Source organism: Quercus lobata, chromosome 3, assembly GCF_001633185.2.
Source record: "Quercus lobata isolate SW786 chromosome 3, ValleyOak3.0 Primary Assembly, whole genome shotgun sequence".
Classification (NCBI taxonomy): domain Eukaryota; kingdom Viridiplantae; phylum Streptophyta; class Magnoliopsida; order Fagales; family Fagaceae; genus Quercus; species Quercus lobata.
This window is the reverse complement of record NC_044906.1, coordinates 10,626,843-10,650,065: the sequence shown is the minus strand read 5'-3', so window position 1 is coordinate 10,650,065 and position 23,223 is coordinate 10,626,843. Positions and strand designations below refer to the sequence as shown.

Here is a 23,223-nt window from a genome sequence, read left to right as displayed (position 1 = left end):
ATGGTAAGACTTTTTTTTATCACGTTGAGTTCAACAATCGAATCACCCAATAGCATAACAAAGTCTTCGTTATTAATAATAGTTATGCAATGTTTGTTTACACTTTCTAGTTTCCATCTTGTGTTTTGGGTTCCTGAAATCTTATTGATTCTCGTAAGAGTTCGACCTGAACACTGTCAAACAATATTCACTAGAACCAATTAAAAAAAAAAAAAAACAGATAAATAAAACCAAACCATATATTTTATTTAAACAACGCCATATGTCTCATCTTCTTCTTCTCCCTCCCAAGCTAACTCTTCCACTGAAAAGTAACAGTGGAAAAAGTAAATATTGAAGTAAGTTGCAAGGACAAGATCTACAAGAAATTTGGTCTTTAGCGACGGCATATAGTCATCACTAATGCTTTAAATATCGTCGCTAATTATATTGGCGACGAAAAATGTCGTCGCTAACTTTCGTTAAACGAATTTGGTTACAAAAAAGTTTTTTAGTGACGATAATAATGTCGTCACAAATACAATACTATTAACGACAACAAAGTTGTCGCTAATAGTGACAGTTGTCGTCATAAATAACTCGAGACCACAAGACGAAATGTCGTCACTACTATCTCATTAGTAGTGACAAATTTTTTTGTCGTTGCTAATAGATTATTATTAATGACGACATGTTTGTGGTCATTGATATATCTTTACTAGCGACAACGCTTGTTGTCGTCACAGATAACGATATATAAGTGATCACAAACATGTCATCACTAAAAATTTCATATTAACGATGATATTGTTTGTCATCACTAATGATATGATAAAATATTAGTGATGACAATGTCGTCGCTAATAATATTTTACATTTTTTTTTCTTTAAAATTTACATTCTGAAATTTACATGGGTACCTAATGAGAAATAATAAAAAATCATAAACCACAATCCCACACATCACAAATCTTCAATCACAAATACTCATGTAAGCTTAACAATGGCTCAATCAATAACTACTAATAAGGAAAAACAATACCCAAGCTCAATATCATATACATAATTTAAATTCAAATCTACCATCTCAAATACAAATCAAATAATAACAAATTCTTCAAGAAGATATACAAACAAGCTTGCAATGAAATGTATCTCCCCTCAAAATCACCAGTAGCCCAAGGCATGCGACATTTTAACCTGAAATAAAAAGAATAAACAAATGTAAAGGTCAACTAAAGTAAATGACAAAAATGCATACAAAATAGTTTTAATATCCAAATAAAACTTTAACATTTTTATTTTTCAAAAAATACCATAGTTGAGAAGATATGAAATCTTTATGTATTTAACAAAACTTAACTTGCATCAAAACTCAACTTAATCTTCATCCCAAAGATCTCCAATAGATTCATCATTGCTAGATAAATCTTTTTCCTAATTTGAGCTTAAAACATCATCATCACTATATATTTCTTCTTCATGGTTGGAGTTTGTATCTCATTCCTCATTAGACAAGTTATCATTGATGAACATACTTTCATCAAGTTGTACATATATATCATCAACAACTATTAAGGCCCCCAAATTTATTGCTGTCACATCATCTCTACGTAACAGAGTTGAGTCTTCATCATTTTCTTGTTGAATTATTACATTAACCCTAATAAATTCACTTTCTTGATATACCTCATCACTATTATCTTCTTTATTTTGTTCATGCATCCAACTTTATTTTATCCATTTTTATGTTCCTATCATAATTTCAACAAACACTTTTTTAATTGAGAAGAAGTGGGTCAATGAGTTAAACAAGTTCTCTAACAATTGAATTTAGTAAGTTATTCTAGAGAATTTTCCATCATTCAAGTATTATCAACAAGAGAGTTTACATGCATTAATATTTCATGTTGTAACAATTAAAACAACTAATAAGATTATTAAAAAGCTAAATGATAATTCATAGATGTAATAGAAGTGAACTACTTACCAAGTATAACCCAACTTTCTTCACAAGGTTGCTACTTCTTGTAAACTAGCCCGCTTTATAGGAATACCAGCAATAGCTTTGAGTTGAATACAAATCCAAGCATCAAATGAAAAAGTGGGACAAAATAAAGGATAGAGAACTCTATGGTAGCTCCAAGAACCCAACAGTGAGTTAAAAATATAATATTTTTTAAAAGAAAAATTAAAAAAATAAATGATCAAATGACTAAGCAATGAGAAGTGAAAATGAATGATGAAGTTTGGAATTTTTGGACCACAAGATTTTCAATTCAGACATACCCATTATTAAAAAAAAAAAAAATGTCAAGGTAAATAAGCCAATGCCAAGCATCATAAGGACTTATAATAACTACTGAGTATCCCAACCCCAACGCATACGTGGATTTCAAACAAATTAAAATAAAATTATATACTAGTTGCTATACAATGCTCTAGTTAATTAATTTATTTGAGACTTTCGATTATATTTTACACATCTAGGAACAAAGTTGTAACACCATAAAAATGACTTCTTTTATAGAATTAATACACATGTAGTAACAAAGTTTTAACACCATGAAAATGATTTCTTTAATAAAATTAATTTTGAGAGAAACATGATCATACCAAATTGAGATAGTCAAGATGAAGGTAACGGCAAGAATGAGATTTAGCTATAGCTGAAAAATGTTGCAGATGTCAATGCCAAGCTCTTATAATGTATAAATTTCATAAAATAAAAAAAAAATGTATAAATTTTGAGCTTATAATCCCCTGCAATATTAGTATGTCACTATTTTAGATCCTCATGTAAGTGTGAATTAATTAGGGGAATCAATATAAAAAGAGGATGTATCCAATTACTACCTTAATAGTGCACACAAAGACAATTGGAAGAGTACTGCCCAGGTCAGCTATGGAATGCTTTTCCTGCCAATAGTCAAACTATATATTTATTGTTAGGTGCATCATAGCACCATGGGTCCAGCCCACACCTTATCAAAGCTCTAAATGAGCTTGTCTTGCAAGCTTGTAGAAAAGTCAGCCTTCATTAAATGAGACATGACTTGAGGTGGGACACGTTGGTTTTTGGCTGAAGCAAACAAAGGCCACTTGGCCAGAGTGTGAGAAGAAACACACTGAGAGAGAGAGAGCTGAAGTATTGTGAGTTCCACAGAGCAAGCAAGAAACACATAGAGATATTCAGCCATTTGAGGTGCAGTCTGAATGAGAAATATAGAGATACACAGTGAGAATATGAGAGAGTGAAAAAGAAAAATGTGATATTTTTCTTTGCTCAAGCTACACACACATAAGGAAGAAAAATTGGTAGAGTTTTCTTGGAGTTTTTGAGTTCTACAATTAGGGAGAGTGGGAGTATTCAAAGGAAGATTTGGCTATTGATTTTGTGGTGAGATTGTATTTATCCTTGAGATTATTTGTCATATATCCAATTTATTGTAGACTCGAGCTTAGCACAAACTTGAGAGTTGTAATTTCTATTTCACAATGAATATTTTTCAGAGTTGTCCCGTGATTTTTCCCTCCACACTAGGGTATTTCACGTAAAATTTGGTATTCTTTGGTGGATGTGTTTACGTGGTATTTGCTAGAATTTTTTTTGTTTCCATAATATTGCTATTACTTAATAGTCACTCATTTTCACACATAGACATTAAGGGGATTTAAAAAAATTTCCCCAACATTTACATTAAGGGTTTTAGATAGTACAAAGGCAGAAACTTAAGTCAAAAAATTGTGCCTTTTTTTATAAATAGTTATCAAATTCTGGAGTTTCTTGAAATTTCCACACAATGATGAATACAAACACATTTTAAAGGACCCAAACACGTTTTAAATGACCCTGTCAAACAACTTTTTTTTCTTTTTTTTGGGGTGCAATTGTCAAATATATAAGCAATTGTTTTTTCAGAGTCAATGAAATATATAAGCAGAAGGATTCAGTGACTTGTCTAGGCTTAAGTTGGAATGAAGCACATATTCGTAGTACCATAAGCATTAATTACCAAAAAAAAAAAAGAAAAAAATCATTAGCAATTAAGGCATGTAGTACGGTAGCTAAATCCCAACTCTATCTTTGATTTATTATATTATATATTTATTAATTTAATGACAAAAATAAAACAAAAAAAGAAAAGTCATACCTAAGGTCCCACTGATTGGAGCAAACTTTAATATGAAATCTGTAAAAAAATTGAAAAGCGAGCCAACATTACTAACACTAATACGAACAAGAAGTGAAGGAAAAAAAAACGAAAACACAAATGAGAGAAGAGAGAATGAGACAATACCTGGAAAGTGGCTAAGAGATGGTCAGCGGTAGTGGATCTACAGGTTCTGCAGGTGTTAAAGAGATGGTTCGCAGTAGGCCTATAGGTTCAGTGGGTGTGTGAGAGGGATGGAGAGAGATGATGAGTGATAAGTGGGTAATTGGGTACTGACCGAGAAAGAGTTGGAGATCATGGCTCATGGGACTTTAATTCAGTTACTTTATTATTATTATTTTTATTTACATTTCATGAGTTATTGTGACAAAAAAACTATATCTTGTGACATTAACTTGTCACAATAGGCCATCTTTTTTTTTTTTTTTTTTTTTTTTTTTTTTTTTGAGGAACTATCACAATAGGCCATCTATTGTGAGAGACTTAGGTTGCCTTCGTTAAAACACAATGTGGGGCCCAAATGATTTATGGGCCAGGCCTATCTACCCGGGGAGAATCCGAAGGCCTAAGCCGAGGAGGGTTATGGCCCAAGCTCGACAAAATAGCCTATGGATACCGCCGAGGACAGCTCAGTCCTCGGCAGACCCAAAGTTCCCCCCCTGAAAGAGAGGTAAAGACGGTATAGGACTGAAATTTGGAAGAAAGATCTAAAAATATCCAGGGAAAGCTGCTGTTACTGCCATTTAATGCTCTGAACCTGACAGAGCCGCATTCTTTGGCTTTTACAACCATCCCTAACGACTTTGAGTATGGACTGATGGGACAAGTATCAATCTTGGAAAGTTTAACCCTACGCGTGGACGAAGGACAGTGGACGCGAGCTAGTATAAAAGGAAAAGTAAGTAATCTATAGAGAGGGGTGGGAAAATGGCCAAAAACCAGAGCCTCCCAGCCCACCTCCAGGAGAAAGTCTCCAGGGGTGAAGGAAAACTTAAACTCGTACGAACAACGCGAAAACCCGCCGCCTGTCAATCAAGGCCTAGCCTTCCAAACCCACGCTCTACAAATGATATTGTTAGGGGCCTTTTTACGTGCGAACCCGACACTGTTACGGTCCGCCACGAATCGCGTCCTTACAATTGGCGTCGTCTGTGGGAAAGGCTTGTGTGTTGGTATAGGATGTGGGTCGATAGAGTTTCTTCGTTATTTCTAACCGTTGGTTATAGAGTTCTAGTATAAAGTTCTGCTAGGGGCTACGTTTCTTGACTAGGGGCTTGGCTGAGGAGCTAACTCCCTTAAAGCCAAGGTCTCCCGTAAAGAGCAAATTAGGCACTTGATAGCGTTAATCGTATGGATAAACTCTAGGGGCTTGGTTGAGGAGCTAACTCCCCTAAAGCCAAGATCCCACACGATGAGAAAACTAGGTTTTGGACAGAACCAGGGCATTGTATGGTCCACGGACTCAAGCCTATGGGGAAACCAACTACCTGGATGAGGAAAACTAGGTTTTGGACAGAACCAGGGCATTGTAAAGTCCTCGGACTCAAGCCTATGGGGAAACCAACTACTTGGATGATGGAAAACTAGGTTTTGGACAGAACCAGGGCATTGTAAAGTCCTCGAACTCAAGCCTATGGGGAAACCAACTACCTGGATGATGGAAAACTAGGTTTTGGACAGAACCAGGGCATTGTAAAGTCCTCGGACTCAAGCCTATGGGGAAACCAACTACTTGGATGATGGAAAACTAGGTTTTGGACAGAACCAGGGCATTGTATGGTCCACGGACTCAAGCCTATGGGGAAACCAACTACTTGGATGATGGAAAACTAGGTTTTGGACAGAACCAGGGCATTGTATGGTCCACGGACTCAAGCCTATGGGGAAACCAACTACTTGGATGATGGAAAACTAGGTTTTGGACAGAACCAGGGCATTGTAAAGTCCTCGGACTCAAGCCAATGGGGAAACCAACTACCTGGATGATGGAAAACTAGTTTTGGACAGAACCAGGGCATTATATGGTCCACGGACTCAAGCCTATGGGGAAACCAACTACTTGGATGATGGAAAACTAGGTTTTGGACAGAACCAGGGCATTGTAAAGTCCTCGGACTCAAGCCAATGGGGAAACCAACTACCTGGATGATGGAAAACTAGGTTTTGGACAGAACCAGGGCATTGTATGGTCCACGGACTCAAGCCTATGGGGAAACCAACTACCTGGATGAGGAAACTAGGTTTTGGACAGAACCAGGGCATTGTAAAGTCCTCGGACTCAAGCCTATGGGGAAACCAACTACTTGGATGATGGAAAACTAGGTTTTGGACAGAACCAGGGCATTGTATGGTCCACGGACTCAAGCCTATGGGGAAACCAACTACTTGGATGATGGAAAACTAGGTTTTGGACAGAACCAGGGCATTGTAAAGTCCTGGGACTCAAGCCAATGGGGAAACCAACTACCTGGATGATGGAAAACTAGGTTTTGGACAGAACCAGGGCATTGTATGGTCCACGGACTCAAGCCTATGGGGAAACCAACTACCTGGATGATGGAAAACTAGGTTTTGGACAGAATCAGGGCATTGTATGGTCCACGGACTCAAGCCTATGGGGAAACCAACTACTTGGAGGAGGAAAGCTAAGTTTTGGACATTGGTCTAGCGTGCATCGCGCAGCACTCAGCAGTTATCCCGGTTAGTTCTAAAAGTTTAATTTACTGAGGATTACCATTGTTATACTTGATAATACTTGTGAGTTTAAACCAATAGGAATCTATGTTAAAGCCTTTTTCTGCCCGGAGTATCATTAAGGGCAAGCTTATATTTAATATTCATGCATAAAGTAGTTGTTACGGAGAAGAAAGATATGTATAGAGAAATAGACGCATATTTTATTAAGACAAAGGAACAGTACAGTGTACAATGAAAAGCTGAAACAAAGCCTACACTGAAGCTAACTACGTATGTAACGAAAAATACAAGAGAGTGAAGATAAAGCCGAGGAGGTAGTACAGAGGAGAAGTTGGCTACTGCCTCGAGACCTTATTCCTCCTCAATGCCTTTGCACGCCCATAACTCAGGCAGCAAAAGAACCCAACTCGGGGCCTGCACCGGTGGAGAAAAGGTGCAGGGAACCTGACCTCAGGCTAACACCATCTACAGAAAGGGTGCAGGGAGTCGGAAGTTGGGGAGCCCCCGCAAAAATTTGCCTGCCACAGGGCAGACGGCGCTGATCGCGGAAATTCCTTTTTCTGACCTACCAAAAATCTGGCGTGACCAGAACCTGCTTCGGATTTTGACTAAAAGAAAGAGGAATACCATCTTCCTCCTGTCAAGACGGAGGACTGGCTTGAATCTGTGCCATCCTTGTCCGTACCATATCACCTTGAGGATTCGGTGCCTTTGGAGCGTGCGGAGACCTTTCATCCCCATCTGCGCCTCAAACATCTTGCTTTGAGGCAGTGGCACTAGAAAGAGAGATCGCGGATATGGAAGAAATATGGTTCTGAAGGGAACAGGAGAGGTCATGTGCAAGGGAAGTGATCCTCTATCCCATTTATACCCAGAAGTAAACCGGTGGCATTTAATTCACGCAGCGTCCCAAGGAACGCTACAGACAAAACGTCTCTGACTCGATTTCCCACGTCGTCTGCAACCCTGAGGTTAAAGGAGTCTCGAGAAGGCGCACCTCGAACACTGGAACGCCAAAAAGTACCGCGTGATCTAAGACTACGGAAATACCTCTCAATTCGTGGGCCCAGTAAATTCGCGGCCCAGGCCCGTTCAGCATATGGGCCCAGGGACAGAACCAAGGTCTTGCATGGTCCTCGGACTCAAGCCTATGGGGAAACCAAGTACAAAAAAGAAAAAATCACAAGTTTTGGACAGAACCAAGGCCTTGTATGGTCCTCGGACCCAAGCCAATGGGGAAACCAAATACTTGGATAAGAAAGGGTTTGAATTTCGTAAGATGAGTTACTTGATAAAAATGTCAGGTCACTTCATCCACGGCTTAAACACCATAAAAGGTTAAGACTAACAAAGTTGTAAGGAAGGTGGTGGAACGCCCCAGCATTTAGTCGTATAAGAAGGCTGTTCATTTGGTGGGTGATATATCTTCAAAGGGTTATTCCTCACACGGCATCAAACCTTCGTTTTACTCCTCGGCTAGCATGGGGTAAGTATTACTTTTCACTGGTCGGCCTTATTGTGCCAAGCATTTCTATTAAAGTTATGGCGACATCTTTTTATTATCAAGTATTTTGGTCTTAGTCGTCATTGATTTAGATGCTATATTATGGTGCCGAGCAGCGTTTGTAAATTTAAAAAAAAAGGCATAGAGACAAAACATGCGAAATAAAATAACAACAATTTTTATTAATACGAAAAATTATTACAACGTACAAAGAGGGGCTCAAACGAGCCTATACAAAATGTGAACTGCCTAAGCAACAATTACATCCGTAGTACAGATAAGTAAACTGTCAGGCGTCTTTTAAACTCGTCTTCAAAGTCTCTCCAATCTCTGCCTCAATACTGCTCATATTACGATAAGAACCTTCTTTGGGAAAAAATGAAGGAGAAGGAAATAGTAAGGAAGAAATCAATGAAGAAGATGGAGGAGATGAATGAAGAAGATGGAGGACATGAGTAAAGAAGGAGGAGAAGAAGAGAGAAGAGATGAAAAGAAAGAAAAAGGAGCAAAAGAGGGAGAAGTGAAAGCACCAGGATGGATCTGGTGCTGGGAAGACTAAGAAAGGGAGACAGAGGATAGCACCAGTGAAGGAAGAGAGGAAGAAGTAGAGACACTTAGTCCCTGCCTCGATCCTGACTCCCAACACACTGGAGCCATACTAGGTATGCTCATAGGAGAGCGGTTGGTACTGATGATGGGTGTCCTCGACTCGGTCATGCCAAAAGTTTGACGTGACGAGTCCCTACTTCGGATTTTGATTGAAAGAAGGATGAGGTTGATTTTGAGTCTTCGCCATCCCTGTCCCGATCGAGCCATAATGAGCTTTACTGGAACATGGCGTTTATGGGAGGGGTCTGGCTTCCGCATCACTCGTTGTTATGATAAAGAATACCACGATTTAGTTTGTGAACCAGTGGGTAAAATGAACCCTAGGGGAGGCCAAGTATTTCAAATCTCAGAAGGATGAGAAGGAATTCTTTACGAAAACAATAACCTCCTCCTTTCCTTCTTATACAGAGGGTGGAGCGGGAGACATTTAATAGGTTCAGATCTCCAAAGGAATCTGCCAACACCAACATGCCGGTTCCATTTCTCCACCCCACCAAAACAAACCGCCGAATTAAAGTGGTCTCGTAAATAGTGGTCATTAAAAGCACGTTTTGGGAAACCCAAACGATAAGAGCGCATCAAGCGCGAAGTCAAAAACTGTCTCATAGACCGGCGCATTTCTTGGACAGATGAAGAGCCGCCAGCATTATTAATGGGCCAAATTGATTGGGCCGTAGGAAGAGGTTCGGCATCACCAAAACCCCCCTTTCCAACCAAGAGGTTGGACAGCCGGGTTTTGAGGGGCTATTGTGGGGCCCAAATGATTTATGGGCCAAGCCTATCTACCCGGGGAGAATCCGAAGGCCCAAGCCGAGGAGGGTTATGGCCCAAGCTCGACAAAATAGCCTATGGATACCACCGAGGACAGCTCAGTCCTCGGCAGACCCAAAGTTCCCCCCCTGAAAGAGAGGTAAAGACGGTATAGGACTAAAACTTGGAAGAAAGATCTAAAAATATCCAGGGAAAGCTGCTGTTACTGCCATTTAATGCTCTGAACCTGACAGAGCCGCATTCTTTGGCTTTTACAACCATCCCTAACGACTTTGAGTATGGACTGATGGGACAAGTATCAATCTTGGAAAGTTTAACCCTACACGTGGACAAAGGACAGTGGACGCGAGCTAGTATAAAAGGAAAAGTAAGTAATCTATAGAGAGGGGTGGGAAAAATGGCCAAAAACCAGAGCCTCCCAGCCCACCTCCAGGAGAAAGTCTCCAGGGGTAAAGGAAAACTTAAACTCGTACGAACAACGCGAAAACCCGCCGCCTGTCAATCAAGGCCTAGCCTTCCAAACCCACGCTCTACAAATGATATTGTTAGGGGCCTTTTTACGTGCGAACCTGACACTGTTACGGTCCGCCACGAATCGCGTCCTTACACACAATATTGTGACAAACTATTTTGTTTAGTCACAATATAGTTTTATATTTTACTAATAAAATTTTTGGTGGAGATACAATAATTTATAAATTGACAAAATTGTCCAAACTAATAAATTTTATTTTACTCTTGAAAATAACTTAAAATTTAAAAAACCAAGAAACCTCTAAAATACCCCGAAACTACTCAAATGAAAAAAATATATATATTTGGAACAACCAAAATGACTAAAATGTACTGAGAATGTCTAAAATACCCCTAAAACCTTCAAAATGACCACAATACCCCCAATTTTTTTTAAATGACCAAAAAAACCCAAAATCACTAAAATGACCAAAATACTACCAAAATTTCTAAAATGACCAAAAATACTCTCGAAACTTCTAAAATGACCAAAATAACCGCAAAAATCTAAAATGACCAAAATACTCCTAAACCTTTAAAAGGACCAAAATACTCCTGAAACATAAAAAATAATCAAAATACCTCCAAAACCTCTAAAATAAGCAAAAATACATTGAAACTTCTAAATACCTCAAAACCACTAAAATGACCAAAATACCCTTGGAACCACAAAAATGACTAAAATGTACTATGAATGTAAAAAAAAACTCCTGAAACCTCCAAAATGACCAAAATACTTTGGAAACAACTAGAATGACCAAAATGCACACAAAACTACTAGAATACCCCTAAACCTAAAAATTTACTAAAATAACCTCAAAACTTCTAAAATATCCAAAATACCCTAAAACCTCTAAAGTGACAAAAATGCCACTGAAACCTCTAAAATGAAAATTTTGGCCTTTTAAGAGTTTAAGGAGTATTTTGTTCATTTAGTAAATTTTGGTCATTTTAGATATTTCAAGGGTATTTGGGTCATTTTAGATATTTCAAGGTTTCAGGGTATTTCAGTCATTTTAAAGATTTCGAGAGTTTTTTTTTTTTTTGGTGTCAGTTTAGAGGTTTTAGGGTATTTTTAGTCATTTTAGAGATATCAAGAGTATTTTGGTTATTTTAGAGGTTTGGGGGTATTTGGGTCATTTTAGATGTTTTGAGAGTATTTTGGTCATTCTAGTTGTTTTGGGGATATTTTGATCATTTTAGAATATACTTATATAGCCTTGGGGGCATATGTCTCATTATATCTTACATGCATCAAGAATAAGACGTGTTTAGATTGATGGTTTTGATTTTAGAGGATAAAAACAAAAATAACTTTAGTTTGAAAACCATTTGAAGACCCCACAATTAGTAAGGGTTAAAGTCAAGATAAATTGGAAATCTCATGTTTGATCCAAGGGAGAACCTACTAGTATCTTCCCTTAAAAAATGAATTTTTGAAAATTAGTATTTTTTATGGAAAATATAATTTAAAAGGTAGTGCTTTGAACTAATACTTCTGTCACTCCAATATGTGATTCAAGGGAAAACATAACTTTAAAGGAAGTAATTTGGGGAACATAGTTTCAATTGGATGTTAAATTATGAGAACAAGGATAACTGAATCTTCATAGGACCACATGGCATGTGACCATCATGCTCCAATTCATATTCAAATCTTGATCATTGGATTTCAAGAGTATGATGGTGACATATTGGTGTTGGTAAAATTTGAGACCAATTGGATGGTTAGATTAAGATAACAAAGCCATACAAGTATGCAACACATGTCCATCATGCACCATAATTAGATCTAGAATTTGATTGTTGGATTTGAAAAGTGTAATGAAAGGTTAATTCTAGCAAATTATGGTCACAATCGAATAGTTGGATTTAGAGAAAGATGCGGTCAAAGTTTAGTTAAACTTGGTTAAACTTGGTCAAACTTAATAGATGGTCCTGAGATCGTTGGAAATTTTGACGGTATTTTGGTCATTTTAGAGGTTTGGGGAACATAATTTTAATCGAATGGTTAAATTATGAGAACAAGGATGACTGAATCCTCATGGGGCCATATGGCATGTGACCATCATGCTCCAATTCATATTCAAATCTTGATCAATGTATTTCAAGAGTATGGTGACATATTGGTGTTGATGAAATTTGAGAATAATTGGATGGTCAGATTGAAAGAACATAACCATACAAGTACACAACATATATCCATCACGCGCCATACTTAGATTTGAAATCTAACTATTGGATTCGAAGAGTGCAATGAAAGGTTAATTCTAGTAAATTATAGTCACAATCAAATGGTTGGATTTAGAAAAATGTGTGGTCAAAGTTTAGTTAAAGTTGGTCAAACCTGGTCAAACCCGGTCAAACTAAATAGATGGTCCCGAGACCACTGGACTTAGTGAAATTCATATTCGAATCTTAATCATTGGGATTGTAGAGTATGGTGACATATTGGTGTTGGTGAAATTTGAGAACAATTAGATGGTAGATTGAGAGATTATAGCCATATAGGTACACAACACATGTCCATCACAATCCATCCTTAGATTTGAAATCTAACCGTTGGATTAAAAGAGTGCAATGAAAGGTTAATTTTAGTAAATTATGATCACAATCAAACGGTTGGATTTAGAGAAATGCACGGTCAAAGTTTAGTTAAAGTTGGTCAAACTTTATAGATGGTCCCGATACCACTGGACTTGGTGAAATTCATATTCGAATCTTGATCATTAGGATTGAAGAGTATGGTGACATATTGATGTTGATGAAATTTGAGAACAATTGGATGGTCAGATTGAGAGATCATAGCCATAAATGTACACAACATATGTTCATCACATGCCATCCTTAGATTTGAAATCTAACCGGTGGATTCAAAGAGTGTAATGAAAGGTTAATTCTAGTAAATTATAATCACAATCAAACGGCTAGATTTAGAGAAAGAGGCAGTCAAAATTTAGTTAAAGTTGGTCAAACCCGATTAAACTTATTAGATGGTCCTGTGACCACTGGACTTGGTGAAATTTATATTCAAATCTTGATCATTAGGATTGAAGAGTATGGTGACATATTGGTGTTGGTGAAATTTGAGACCAATTGAATGGTCAGATTGAGAGAACATAGCCATACAGATACACAATACATATCCATCTCACGCCATACTTAGATTTGAAATCTAACCGTTGGATTTGAAGAGTGTAATGAAAGGTTAATTCTAGTAAATTATGGTCACAATCAAACAGTTGGATTTAGAAAAATGTGCGGTCAAAATTTAGTTAAAGTTGGTTAAACCCAGTCAAACTAAATAGATGGTCCCGAGACCACTGGACTTAGTGAAATTCATATTCGAATCTTAATCATTGGGATTGTAGAGTATGGTGACATATTGGTGTTGGTGAAATTTGAGAACAATTAGATGGTAAATTGAGAGATTATAGCCATATAGGTACACAACACATGTCCATCACACACCATCCTTAGATTTGAAATTTAACTGTTGGATTCGAAGAGTGCAATGAAAGGTTAATTCTAGTAAATTATGGTCACAATCAAACGGTTGGATTTAGAGAAATGCACGGTCAAAGTTTAGTTAAAGTTGGTCAAACCTGGTCAAACTTAATAGATGGTTCCGATACCACTGGACTTGGTGAAATTCATATTCAAATCTTGATCATTAAGATTGAAGAGTATGGTGACATATTGATGTTGATGAAATTTGAGAACAATTGGATGGTCAGATTGAGAGATCATAGCCATAAATGTACACAACATATGTTCATCACACGCCATCCTTAGATTTGAAACCTAACCGTTGGATTCAAAGAGTGTAATGAAAGGTTAATTCTAGTAAATTATAATCACAATCAAACGGCTGGATTTAGAGAAAAAGGCGGTCAAAGTTTAGTTAAATTTGGTCAAACCCGGTTAAACTTAATAGATGGTCCTGTGACCACTGGACTTGGTGAAATTTATATTCAAATCTTGATCATTAGGATTGAAGAGTATGGTGACATATTGGTGTTGGTGAAATTTGAGACCAATTGAATGGTCAGATTAAGAGAACATAGTCATACAAATACACAACACATATCCATCTCACGCCATACTTAGATTTGAAATCTAACCGTTGGACTTGAAGAGTGTAATGAAAGGTTAATTCTAGTAAATTATGGTCACAATCAAACTATTAGATTTATAAAAAGGCATAGTTAAAGTTGGTCAAACCCGATCAAACTTAATAGATAGTCTCGAAACCACTAGACTTTGTGAAATTAGGTTTTCAGTGGATTATTGGGTATTGGAGTAGTTGTTAGAAAATGTTAATAAAGAGATAATTTTGAAAATGATGAACATCTTGTTAACATTGACTTAGATAAAATTGATTAGGCAAAATGATGAAAAAATTTATTATTTTGGCTCATATATCATTTATTATCACTTCTGATTTTAATTAATATGAATATGTATGTTATAAATATATTTTAATTTGATTTATTTACTTACTTTTGGTAAATATCATTACATAATTGATGATTGAATTAGTTATTAGTTGAATATATTATGAATTTATAATGAATATACCTTTCATATATTTATAATGAATTTATTAGTTTGGTAAATATTGACTAATACCTTTCTTATGACACATGATATAGAAAAATAAAAAATTGATTCACGATACGATTCACATTTTGATAACTATGAGAATTAGTTAGTATTTTGAGTGGAATCAGAACTTAATTTTTATTATTTTTATCGACTTCAAGTTTCAAATGGGCAACATTATGATTTGAGAGTATATTGAAGCAACAAGCCCTCCGTTGTCTCATATTTTCTTCTTCTTTTTTTAATAGATTTGAAAGTTTTAAATTACTTTGAAGGCTTCAAGTTTATTTTGGTCATTATATAAGTTTAGGGGTATTTTGGTCATTTTGACGAGGTTAATGGTATTTTAATCATTTCAAACATTTTAAAGGAATTTATGTCATTTTAAATATTTTAAGAGGCATTTGGAGGATTTGATTAAAAAAAAAAATCATATTATATCAAAATTGTTTTGGCCACATATTAGTGATGACAATCTTTGTCTTCATTAAAAGATCCATTATAGCGACAACCTAATTCGTTGCTAATATAAAATCTGCTTCCCTCCAATAATTCCCACCATTTTTGAGAGTGAAAATTTTACCCTCCATTATATTTAGGTAGATATATTTGCAATGACATGTTGTGTCATCACTAATAGCCTTCTAATAGTGACCACCAATGTGTCATCACTGATAAATAAAGCATATATATAACATATTTACTATGAATTTTTGGCCACATAATTGTGATGAAACATAAGGTCGTCACTAAAGATGATTATTAGCGATGATAGATGTCGTCGTTAAAATAGACCTTATTTTAGCAGCGTAAATGTCGTCACAACAAAATTTATTGTCGTTGCTAAAATTTTCCCTCCATTTTCCAAAAGTGAATAAAATTCCCTCCATGGCGTTAGCGACGACTTATTAGTGACTACCTTAGTGTTGTCGCTACAATACACTTATTAGCGATGACCATATATTTTTGTCGCTAATGTATGCCTAATAGTGACGATTTTTTGGTCGTCGCTAAAACATTGGTCGCAAAAGACCAAAATTCTTGTAGTGAGACCTGTGTGAAGAACAATAAAATTTGCAGAGTCTAACTAGCATTATAAATGCTCTTGCTTCTGCCTCTGATTTCTTCTCTTGAAGATTAAAAGGGTCTCCTTTTTTCTTTTACTTAGTTTAGAATCTGAAGAGGGTAAAAATCTAGGTTGACGGATCTTCATGAAATGGGCCTGACGGATCCACGTCCGAGGGCCGATAGAGCGCGAGCCCAACTTGTGCAAAGGCCTGTTATGGGCAGATCTTGCATAAACAGATGCGACAAGAACAGATCAAGCACCCACATCACAGCCAGAAACCCTAGATGGAAAGTACTTGCGACACACACTTAACCACCATAGAATCCCTAGGTAAATGGAATCCAAGCACGAAGAGGATTCCGAAAGATGCGCGCATTAATGAAGATCCTCTCTATAAGGAAATGTCTTGTCCATCACGTTTGGGACTATTTAAGAGGATTCCTATAAGGAAAAGACTTCTACACTAAGGAAGAGATGTCAACCTTCTACTACTATAAAAACCCCAATACCTTCACAAATCAAGGTACGCATAATTTACCCTTCTTTAGCACTCTAGAGTTGTGAGAATAGTTTTAACTTGACCTTCGGAGGGTATTCAGCCGGCACCACATCGGTGCTCTCTGTTAAGTCTTCTTTCTTTGCTATGCAGGTATCGTTACGAGCGTCCGAAAATGATGTGGCTCACTGGTGATATTTACGGCATCATCAGAATTTATTTGTTTGAGTTAATACTTGATTATTTTGGAAGTAAGAATTTTAGTTAATATCATAACACAATCCTGGCTATGCTAATTACAGATGAGCGCTCAGTCTATTTCAATCCACTCATCTATTTGGTCCAGTTCAGTCTATTTTAGTTTAGCTCGATCCAATTTGGTCTACCTCGGTCTAATTTGGTCTACTTTGGTCCATTTCAATTCAATTAGATTCATTCAATCTACTTCGGTCAATTCATTCTAATTCGGTTCATTTGGTTCACTTCGGTACATTTTGGTCCATTCAGTCTACTTCGATCTCACTCAGTCTACTTTACTCCATTCTGTCCAATTCGGTGCAATTAGGTGTATTAGGTCCAATTTGTTCCACTGTGGTCTACTTAGTTCAATTTAGTCCATTCAATCCAATTTGGTTTATTCGGTCCACTTCGAACCACTTGGTCTATTTCAAATCACTTCTACCCAATTCGGTGTACTTACCTAAGAATGGAAAAATGCAAGTTTAGGTTGAGAGTCATACTATCAATTATTTAAGTAATATCAATTGTAATTATATGATAAGTTTTGGTTATCATAATAATCTCCTTAAGAGAATGAGAAATTTGAATAATAGCTTTGAAACTTAAAAATTTTAATTGTACCAAAAAAAATAGAAAAATATAATGCATAATAAAAATAGTTAGAAGAAAATGGAACATTTCAAAAAATAATAATATCAATTAAAAACATCAAAAATGATAAAATTATATATTTGTAAAAATAGAGTGATGGAAATTACTTTTTAAAATTGTTTAATTTTTAGGGAGAACTACTTATCTATAATAAAATTTAGAGAATAAATTATACATATTCAGTATGATAACCAAAACTTAACATATAATTAGAAAATAAAATTTTGGTTATCATAATAATCTATTTTGAGAAAGTGAACAATTTGAATAATTAATTTAAATAAAAATTATACATACATACATACATACATACATACATACATATATATATATATATATATTTCTTAGAGGTATAATAAACCACATGCAATTCATTTAGAAGTAATGACTTTAAAACAAATGAGTTACTACCCTTAAGATTAAATTTGTATATCCATAGCCTTCATATTTAGAAAGACTTTCACTTAAATTTAACTAGACCAAAGTGGTGGGTCAACAAAATTATAGCGACAATAAATGTCACGCTTAAGATTTTAGATATTACGAGTTTGGGATTTATATATATTTTTTAATAAATTTAGATTTAGAATAGGTGTTCTCAACCTAAACATGTTTTTTCCCTATATGTATGTGCACAAAAATGGACCAAAGTGGTCCGAATGGAGTGTAGTTGACACAAATGGATTGAATTGGACCAAATGAAATGAAGTGAATAGAATGGACAAAATAGGATCGAATGGGAACAGGGTGAACCAAACTGGACCAAATAGGATTGAAGCTGACTGTATAGGACCGAAGTGGACCGTATAAGACCGAAGTGGATAGAATAAAACATGGTGGACTAATGTGGACTGAAAAGGATTGAAAGGGACTGAATAAGAACAAATGGATAGATTAGGGCCAAAGTGGACATAATGGACCAAATAGGAACATATATGACCAAATAGGACTGAATAGAACCGAATAGGACCAATGTCGATAGAATAGGACCAAAGTGGACAGAATGAACCGAATAAGACCAATGTAGACCAAATTGAACTAAAGTGGACTGAGGAGAACATAATGGACTGAATAGGATGGAAGTGAACTGGATAAAACTTTTGAATATTTAATTTTTATTGCATTTTTAGGGCTCATATTTCTAATTTCTAATGTATATTTTATTTGTATTTTTTAACTCAAAACTAAAATTTTTAGCCCAAATATAAGAAAATTTCATAAACATGTTTTTTCCCTATATGTATGTGCACAAAAATGGACCAAATTGGACCTAAATAGACCTAATTGGATTGAATGGGACTGGTGTAGATCCAATTGGACTGAATAGAAATTGATTAATTTTTAGGGTGAACAAATTATCTTCAACAAATTTTGGAGAAAAATTATAAATTATATATACAATTACAAAACAATTATTTATTCTCACACATCACATAGGTCTGCGACTAATTTTTATTACAAAAGGCCGTAGGAACGTGAAAGGGCACAAGTTAGTTTCTCCTTTCATCAACCAGTTACCGTAGACACTTTCAATCTCTTGATATATATAATATATCTGAAAATTCATGTGAGATTTAACAATTTCTTTATATTATGTTAACTAGGGTTTGCATAAGAGATGTTTGGAACACCTAACTGACCTTATACTACCAGTATATAAGTTACAATTTACATCCATATGCCTTTTCCTATGTACGTGGATATGGGCTAACGTCTCTAATCTTTATCAAGTAAGAGGCAAATCATTGGGAACAACCAATATAGGTTTTTGATACATCTTTTCGGCGAAATGGGCAAAAGTCCATTTTTGCCTCATAGGCCGAAATGGGCATTTACCTCTTTCGTCCATCTACTCTTTCAATCTCGTGTTATCCAGCGAATTCCCATTTCTGAAGTATGGCTGGTGCTCTACTTTCTGCTATCGTGGAGCGGCTTGGTTCTTTCATTTCTTCAGAGTTCAAGTTGACAGTAACTGTTAAGGAAGAAGTCCAAGAGCTTGAAACCAAATTCCGTACCATTCAGGCAGTGCTCAATGATGCTGAGAAGAGGCAGCTGAAGGAGGAAGATGTGAAGCTTTGGTTAGATAAGCTCGAAGGCGTATCGTACGAGATCGACTACATGTTGGATGAGTGGAACACTGTCATGATCAAAGCAGAGATTGAGAAACAACAAAAAGAATTCGAAGAAAAAGAAAAAGCTGAAACTAGTACTGCTAAGAAGAGGAAGGTATGGCCCCTCATCTCCTACTTCAATTTCTCAGTTCCTAATCTTTTACCGCATCGTGATATTGCTCATAAGATACAAGAACTTAACGAAAATTTAGATGAGACTTACAAAGAGAGGGAGATGTACGGGTTTGAATTGAGTAGGCCCATTCAAGAAGTAATTGAGAGACCAAAAACTACTTCTTATGTTGATGTGTCTGAAATTCTTGGTCGTGATAAGGTTAAGAATGATCTAGTGAGCGCCAGGGGCGGAGCTATAGCGATGCTTAGGGGGGCCATGGTCCCCCCAAATTTAAAAAAATTCTTTTATATTATATGTAAGTATTAAATTTTTAAAATATTTAGCTACAAAAATAGAATTTGACCCTCCAAATGTTTGAGTTAGTCCAATGATGTTCATAAAAACCAATAAAATTTTTCAATCGATCTAGTAATTATAGAAATAAGGTAGTTTTTGTTTTCTCAAATTCGTTTTTTTACATGTTTGATATCAAATTAGACAGCTTTTGTATACTCGTTAGAACTTAAAAGATGATAAGTTCTCCTAAAAATTATCTTGCAAAAATACATATGTGAAAGTTTTTCCAATACCGTCCATCTACTCTTTCAATCTCTAGTGAGCGCCCTATTGGGCAAGGGTACTGAAAAAGATAAACACCCCCATGTAATCTCTTTGGTGGGCATGGGCGGTATTGGAAAAACTACTCTTGCCCAATTAGCCTACAATGATCAGGAGGTGCAAGCCCATTTTGAGATAAAAGTGTGGGTTTGTGTTTCGAATCCTTTCGATCAGTGCAAGGTTGCCAAAGAAATCCTTGAATCTATTGAACGTCGATCCTCCAACTTGACTGCATTGCAAAGTCTATTGGATAGAATTTGTGATAAAGTTGGGTGAAAGAAGTTTTTTCTTGTCTTTGATGATGTGTGGACTAAAGACTTTGTAATGTGGAAGCCATTCAGAGATGCACTCAAAAATTGTGGTTCCCAAAGTAGTAGAATTCTAGTCACCACACGTAAAGACCAAGTTGCAAAGATGATGGAAAGTGCAAATACAATCCAGTTGGAGGACTTGTCTGAGGAAGATTGTTGGTTGGTGTTTAGTAAAATAGCATTTTCTGATAAGGATCGTCAGCAATGTGAGCAACTAGAAGACTTTGGCAAACAAATATCAAAGAAGTGCAAAGGCTTGCCCCTTGCAGCAAGGACTCTAGGGAGTCTCATGCGCTTAAAGAAAAGTAAAGAAGATTGGAAGAATGTTTTGAATAGCAATTTGTGGGAATTAGAAGTTGTTGAAAAAGGTCTTTTTGCACCATTGTTATTGAGTTACTATGATTTATCATCACCACTGAAATGGTGTTTCTCATATTGTGTTGTCTTTCCAAAAACTCATGTTTTTTATGTTGATGAGTTGGTATATATGTGGACAGCACATGGATTTGTTGAGTCAAGGGAAAATATGGAGGTGGAAATCATGGCACGAGAATACTTAGAAAATTTAGTCATTCGCTCTTTCTTCCAAGAATGCAAGGAATATAAACGGTTTGGCACAAGATACAAAATGCATGATATAGTGCATGACTTTGCACAATCAATTACTGAAGCTCACCATTTGGGATATTCAAGAAGGTCCCAATTTCCTCCGTCTACTAATAGATCCAAAAATCTACGCACTGTCATCTTTTTTAATCATAATGATTATAATATATCCAATTTAGTCCAGAATTTTAGCCGTTTACAGGTATTAACTTTGCACTGCATGATGGAACTTCCGGATACAATAGGAAATTTAATACATTTAAGGTATCTTGATTTGTATGAGTGCAAAGAATATGTTTCTTTTCGCAAATGTGAAATGCCTGAAACTATATGTAATCTATGCAATTTACAATTTTTGAGGCTTGGTGAGTCTATGAGTTCACCCAAAATATTACCACAGGAAATAGGAAAATTAATTAACTTAAGACTTCTTATTGTATATAATTTAGTGATTCCAAGAGGGATTGGAAGATTGACTTCTCTTAGAACATTAAATAGTGTCCTCATAAGTGATGAGGATAGCAAAGGAAGTAAACTTGAAGAATTAAAAAATTTGAACCATCTTCGTGATTTGTATCTATCTTTTAATGAAGGGTTTGATCCGATTGCCTTAGCTCCGAATGATAGAAGAATTGTGAGTAATGTATTAAGTTTAAATGCGTTAAAGCCACCTCAAGAATTGTGAGATGTTACGCATTAGTTATTACCGGGGCACCACAATGTCTCCTATTTGGTTGGCATCTTTAACCAATTTGAAAGAGCTTTGTCTCTATTACGCCACAGAGTTAATGAGTTTGCCTTCTTTGGGGATGATTCCGTGCCTCGAATCATTAACTATATCGTTCGCGCAGAGATTGAAAAAAGTTGGAGTTGATTTTTTGGGAATAGAATCTGAAAACAAGAAAGAAGACATGAAAATATTCCCAAATTTGAAATATCTCGAATTCTTTGGTTTGGGCGAGTGGGAAGAATGGATTGGAGGAACGAGAGAAGGAGGAAAAGAAGACGAAGACTGTATTACTATAATGCCGCGTCTTCAAAAGTTGACAATTCACTACTGCAGAAAGTTAAAGTCGTTGCTGGATTTCCTGCGTACAACTCCATTGAAGGAATTGGAGATTGGTGACTGTCCAATTATCAAGAAACGTTGTCGAAGAGAGACATGAGAGGACTGGCGCAACATTTCTCACATCCCAATCATCAAATTAACTGACACTCCATTCCCTACGTTGCGGTAACTAGTTCGGCTTCTTCTTTTATTTTGAAAACAAATACTATCAATTAAATATTCTCATTTTCTGGTTAAAATTCCGACGGAAAATAAATTACTAACAACGTAGATTTATGAAATTTAACATATTCATATAAATTTGAATTAGCGCAGTTTATTGTTGTTGCTTAGATTCAAAATAAATTTAACATATTCACAAATAATTTAAAAAAAAAAAATAGAAGTTTGGGATTTTAGATAGACTAATCAAATGAACAAAGTCACAAAATTTTAACTCATTTGCATTTAAAAGTAAACAACTAAATTCAAATGCCTACCTCTTTCTATTTCATTTGTGGTTTAATATTTTATATGGGTCTTGCTCATTTTCTTGATTTCAGGTAAACAAACAATGACCTTCCGTAATATTATCAAATTCTGGCAAAACTCACAACGACACTGTCAGCAATGGTTTTCTGAAGGGTAACTTCTTCCTCTTCTGCTACTTCTGTCATTTGGCTGAAACATCAATTTATTATTTTAATTATCTCTCAGAAACTCCCACCAAAGAAATTACTAGCAACTTTGTCAAATTTAGGCCAAACTCACAATGACCAATTATTCTATCTCGTAAGACCACTATTTGCAACATTACCGGATGCATGTGTGAATGTAAGGAAGAATTTTTGTTTTTATTTTTTAAAAAGAACCCAAACTGAATGGTGCTGAAACTTTACTAGTAGATTTTTATTATTGGCATATGTGTGGCCTTGTTATTTAATATTTCTATTTTTACCATTTATAACTTATGCAACCTTCTATCCTTAATTTTGAGGGCTTGAGTGTCTAGTTGCTAATCTTCAGGCTTTGATGTTACAACTTTAAAAGTTTGAATCTGGATGCATATAGATTTCTTGTCTTAGTTATGTGTTTCTTGTCAATG

The 23,223-nt window shown here is 35.8% G+C and overlaps 1 protein-coding gene and 1 long non-coding RNA gene across 4 annotated transcripts; one reads left to right on the top strand and one right to left on the bottom strand.

Moving 5' to 3' along the window:
* Positions 1 to 1,117: 1,117 nt before the first annotated feature.
* LOC115979837 lies at positions 1,118 to 4,348 on the bottom strand. The gene is made up of 4 exons (XR_004089204.1): positions 4,281 to 4,348; positions 4,134 to 4,172; positions 1,970 to 2,045; positions 1,118 to 1,179 (listed from the first exon to the last, which is right to left on the bottom strand). It is a non-coding gene; the product is annotated as an uncharacterized LOC115979837 (long non-coding RNA).
* Positions 4,349 to 19,182: 14,834 nt separating this feature from the next.
* Positions 19,183 to 22,764, top strand: LOC115978975 (putative disease resistance protein RGA3). Of its 3 annotated transcripts, XM_031100909.1 has the most exons (3): positions 19,183 to 19,778; positions 20,160 to 22,304; positions 22,682 to 22,764. In XM_031100909.1, exons 1-2 carry the CDS (start codon positions 19,206 to 19,208, stop codon positions 20,427 to 20,429), a joined length of 843 nt encoding a protein of 280 aa, XP_030956769.1. In that variant the 5' UTR covers positions 19,183 to 19,205; the 3' UTR covers positions 20,430 to 22,304; positions 22,682 to 22,764. The 3 variants fall into 3 exon arrangements, with proteins under 3 accessions (XP_030956769.1, XP_030956770.1, XP_030956768.1); XM_031100910.1 differs by lacking the exon at positions 20,160 to 22,304 and having other exon boundaries at positions 19,183 to 19,535; XM_031100908.1 differs by lacking the exon at positions 19,183 to 19,778.
* The last annotated feature ends 459 nt before the right edge of the window (positions 22,765 to 23,223 follow it).

Coding starts and splice junctions, on each gene's coding strand:
- LOC115978975 (XM_031100908.1), top strand. CDS start 20,478: ATGTGGAAGCCATTCAGAGATGCACTCAAAAATTGTGGTTCCCAAAGT.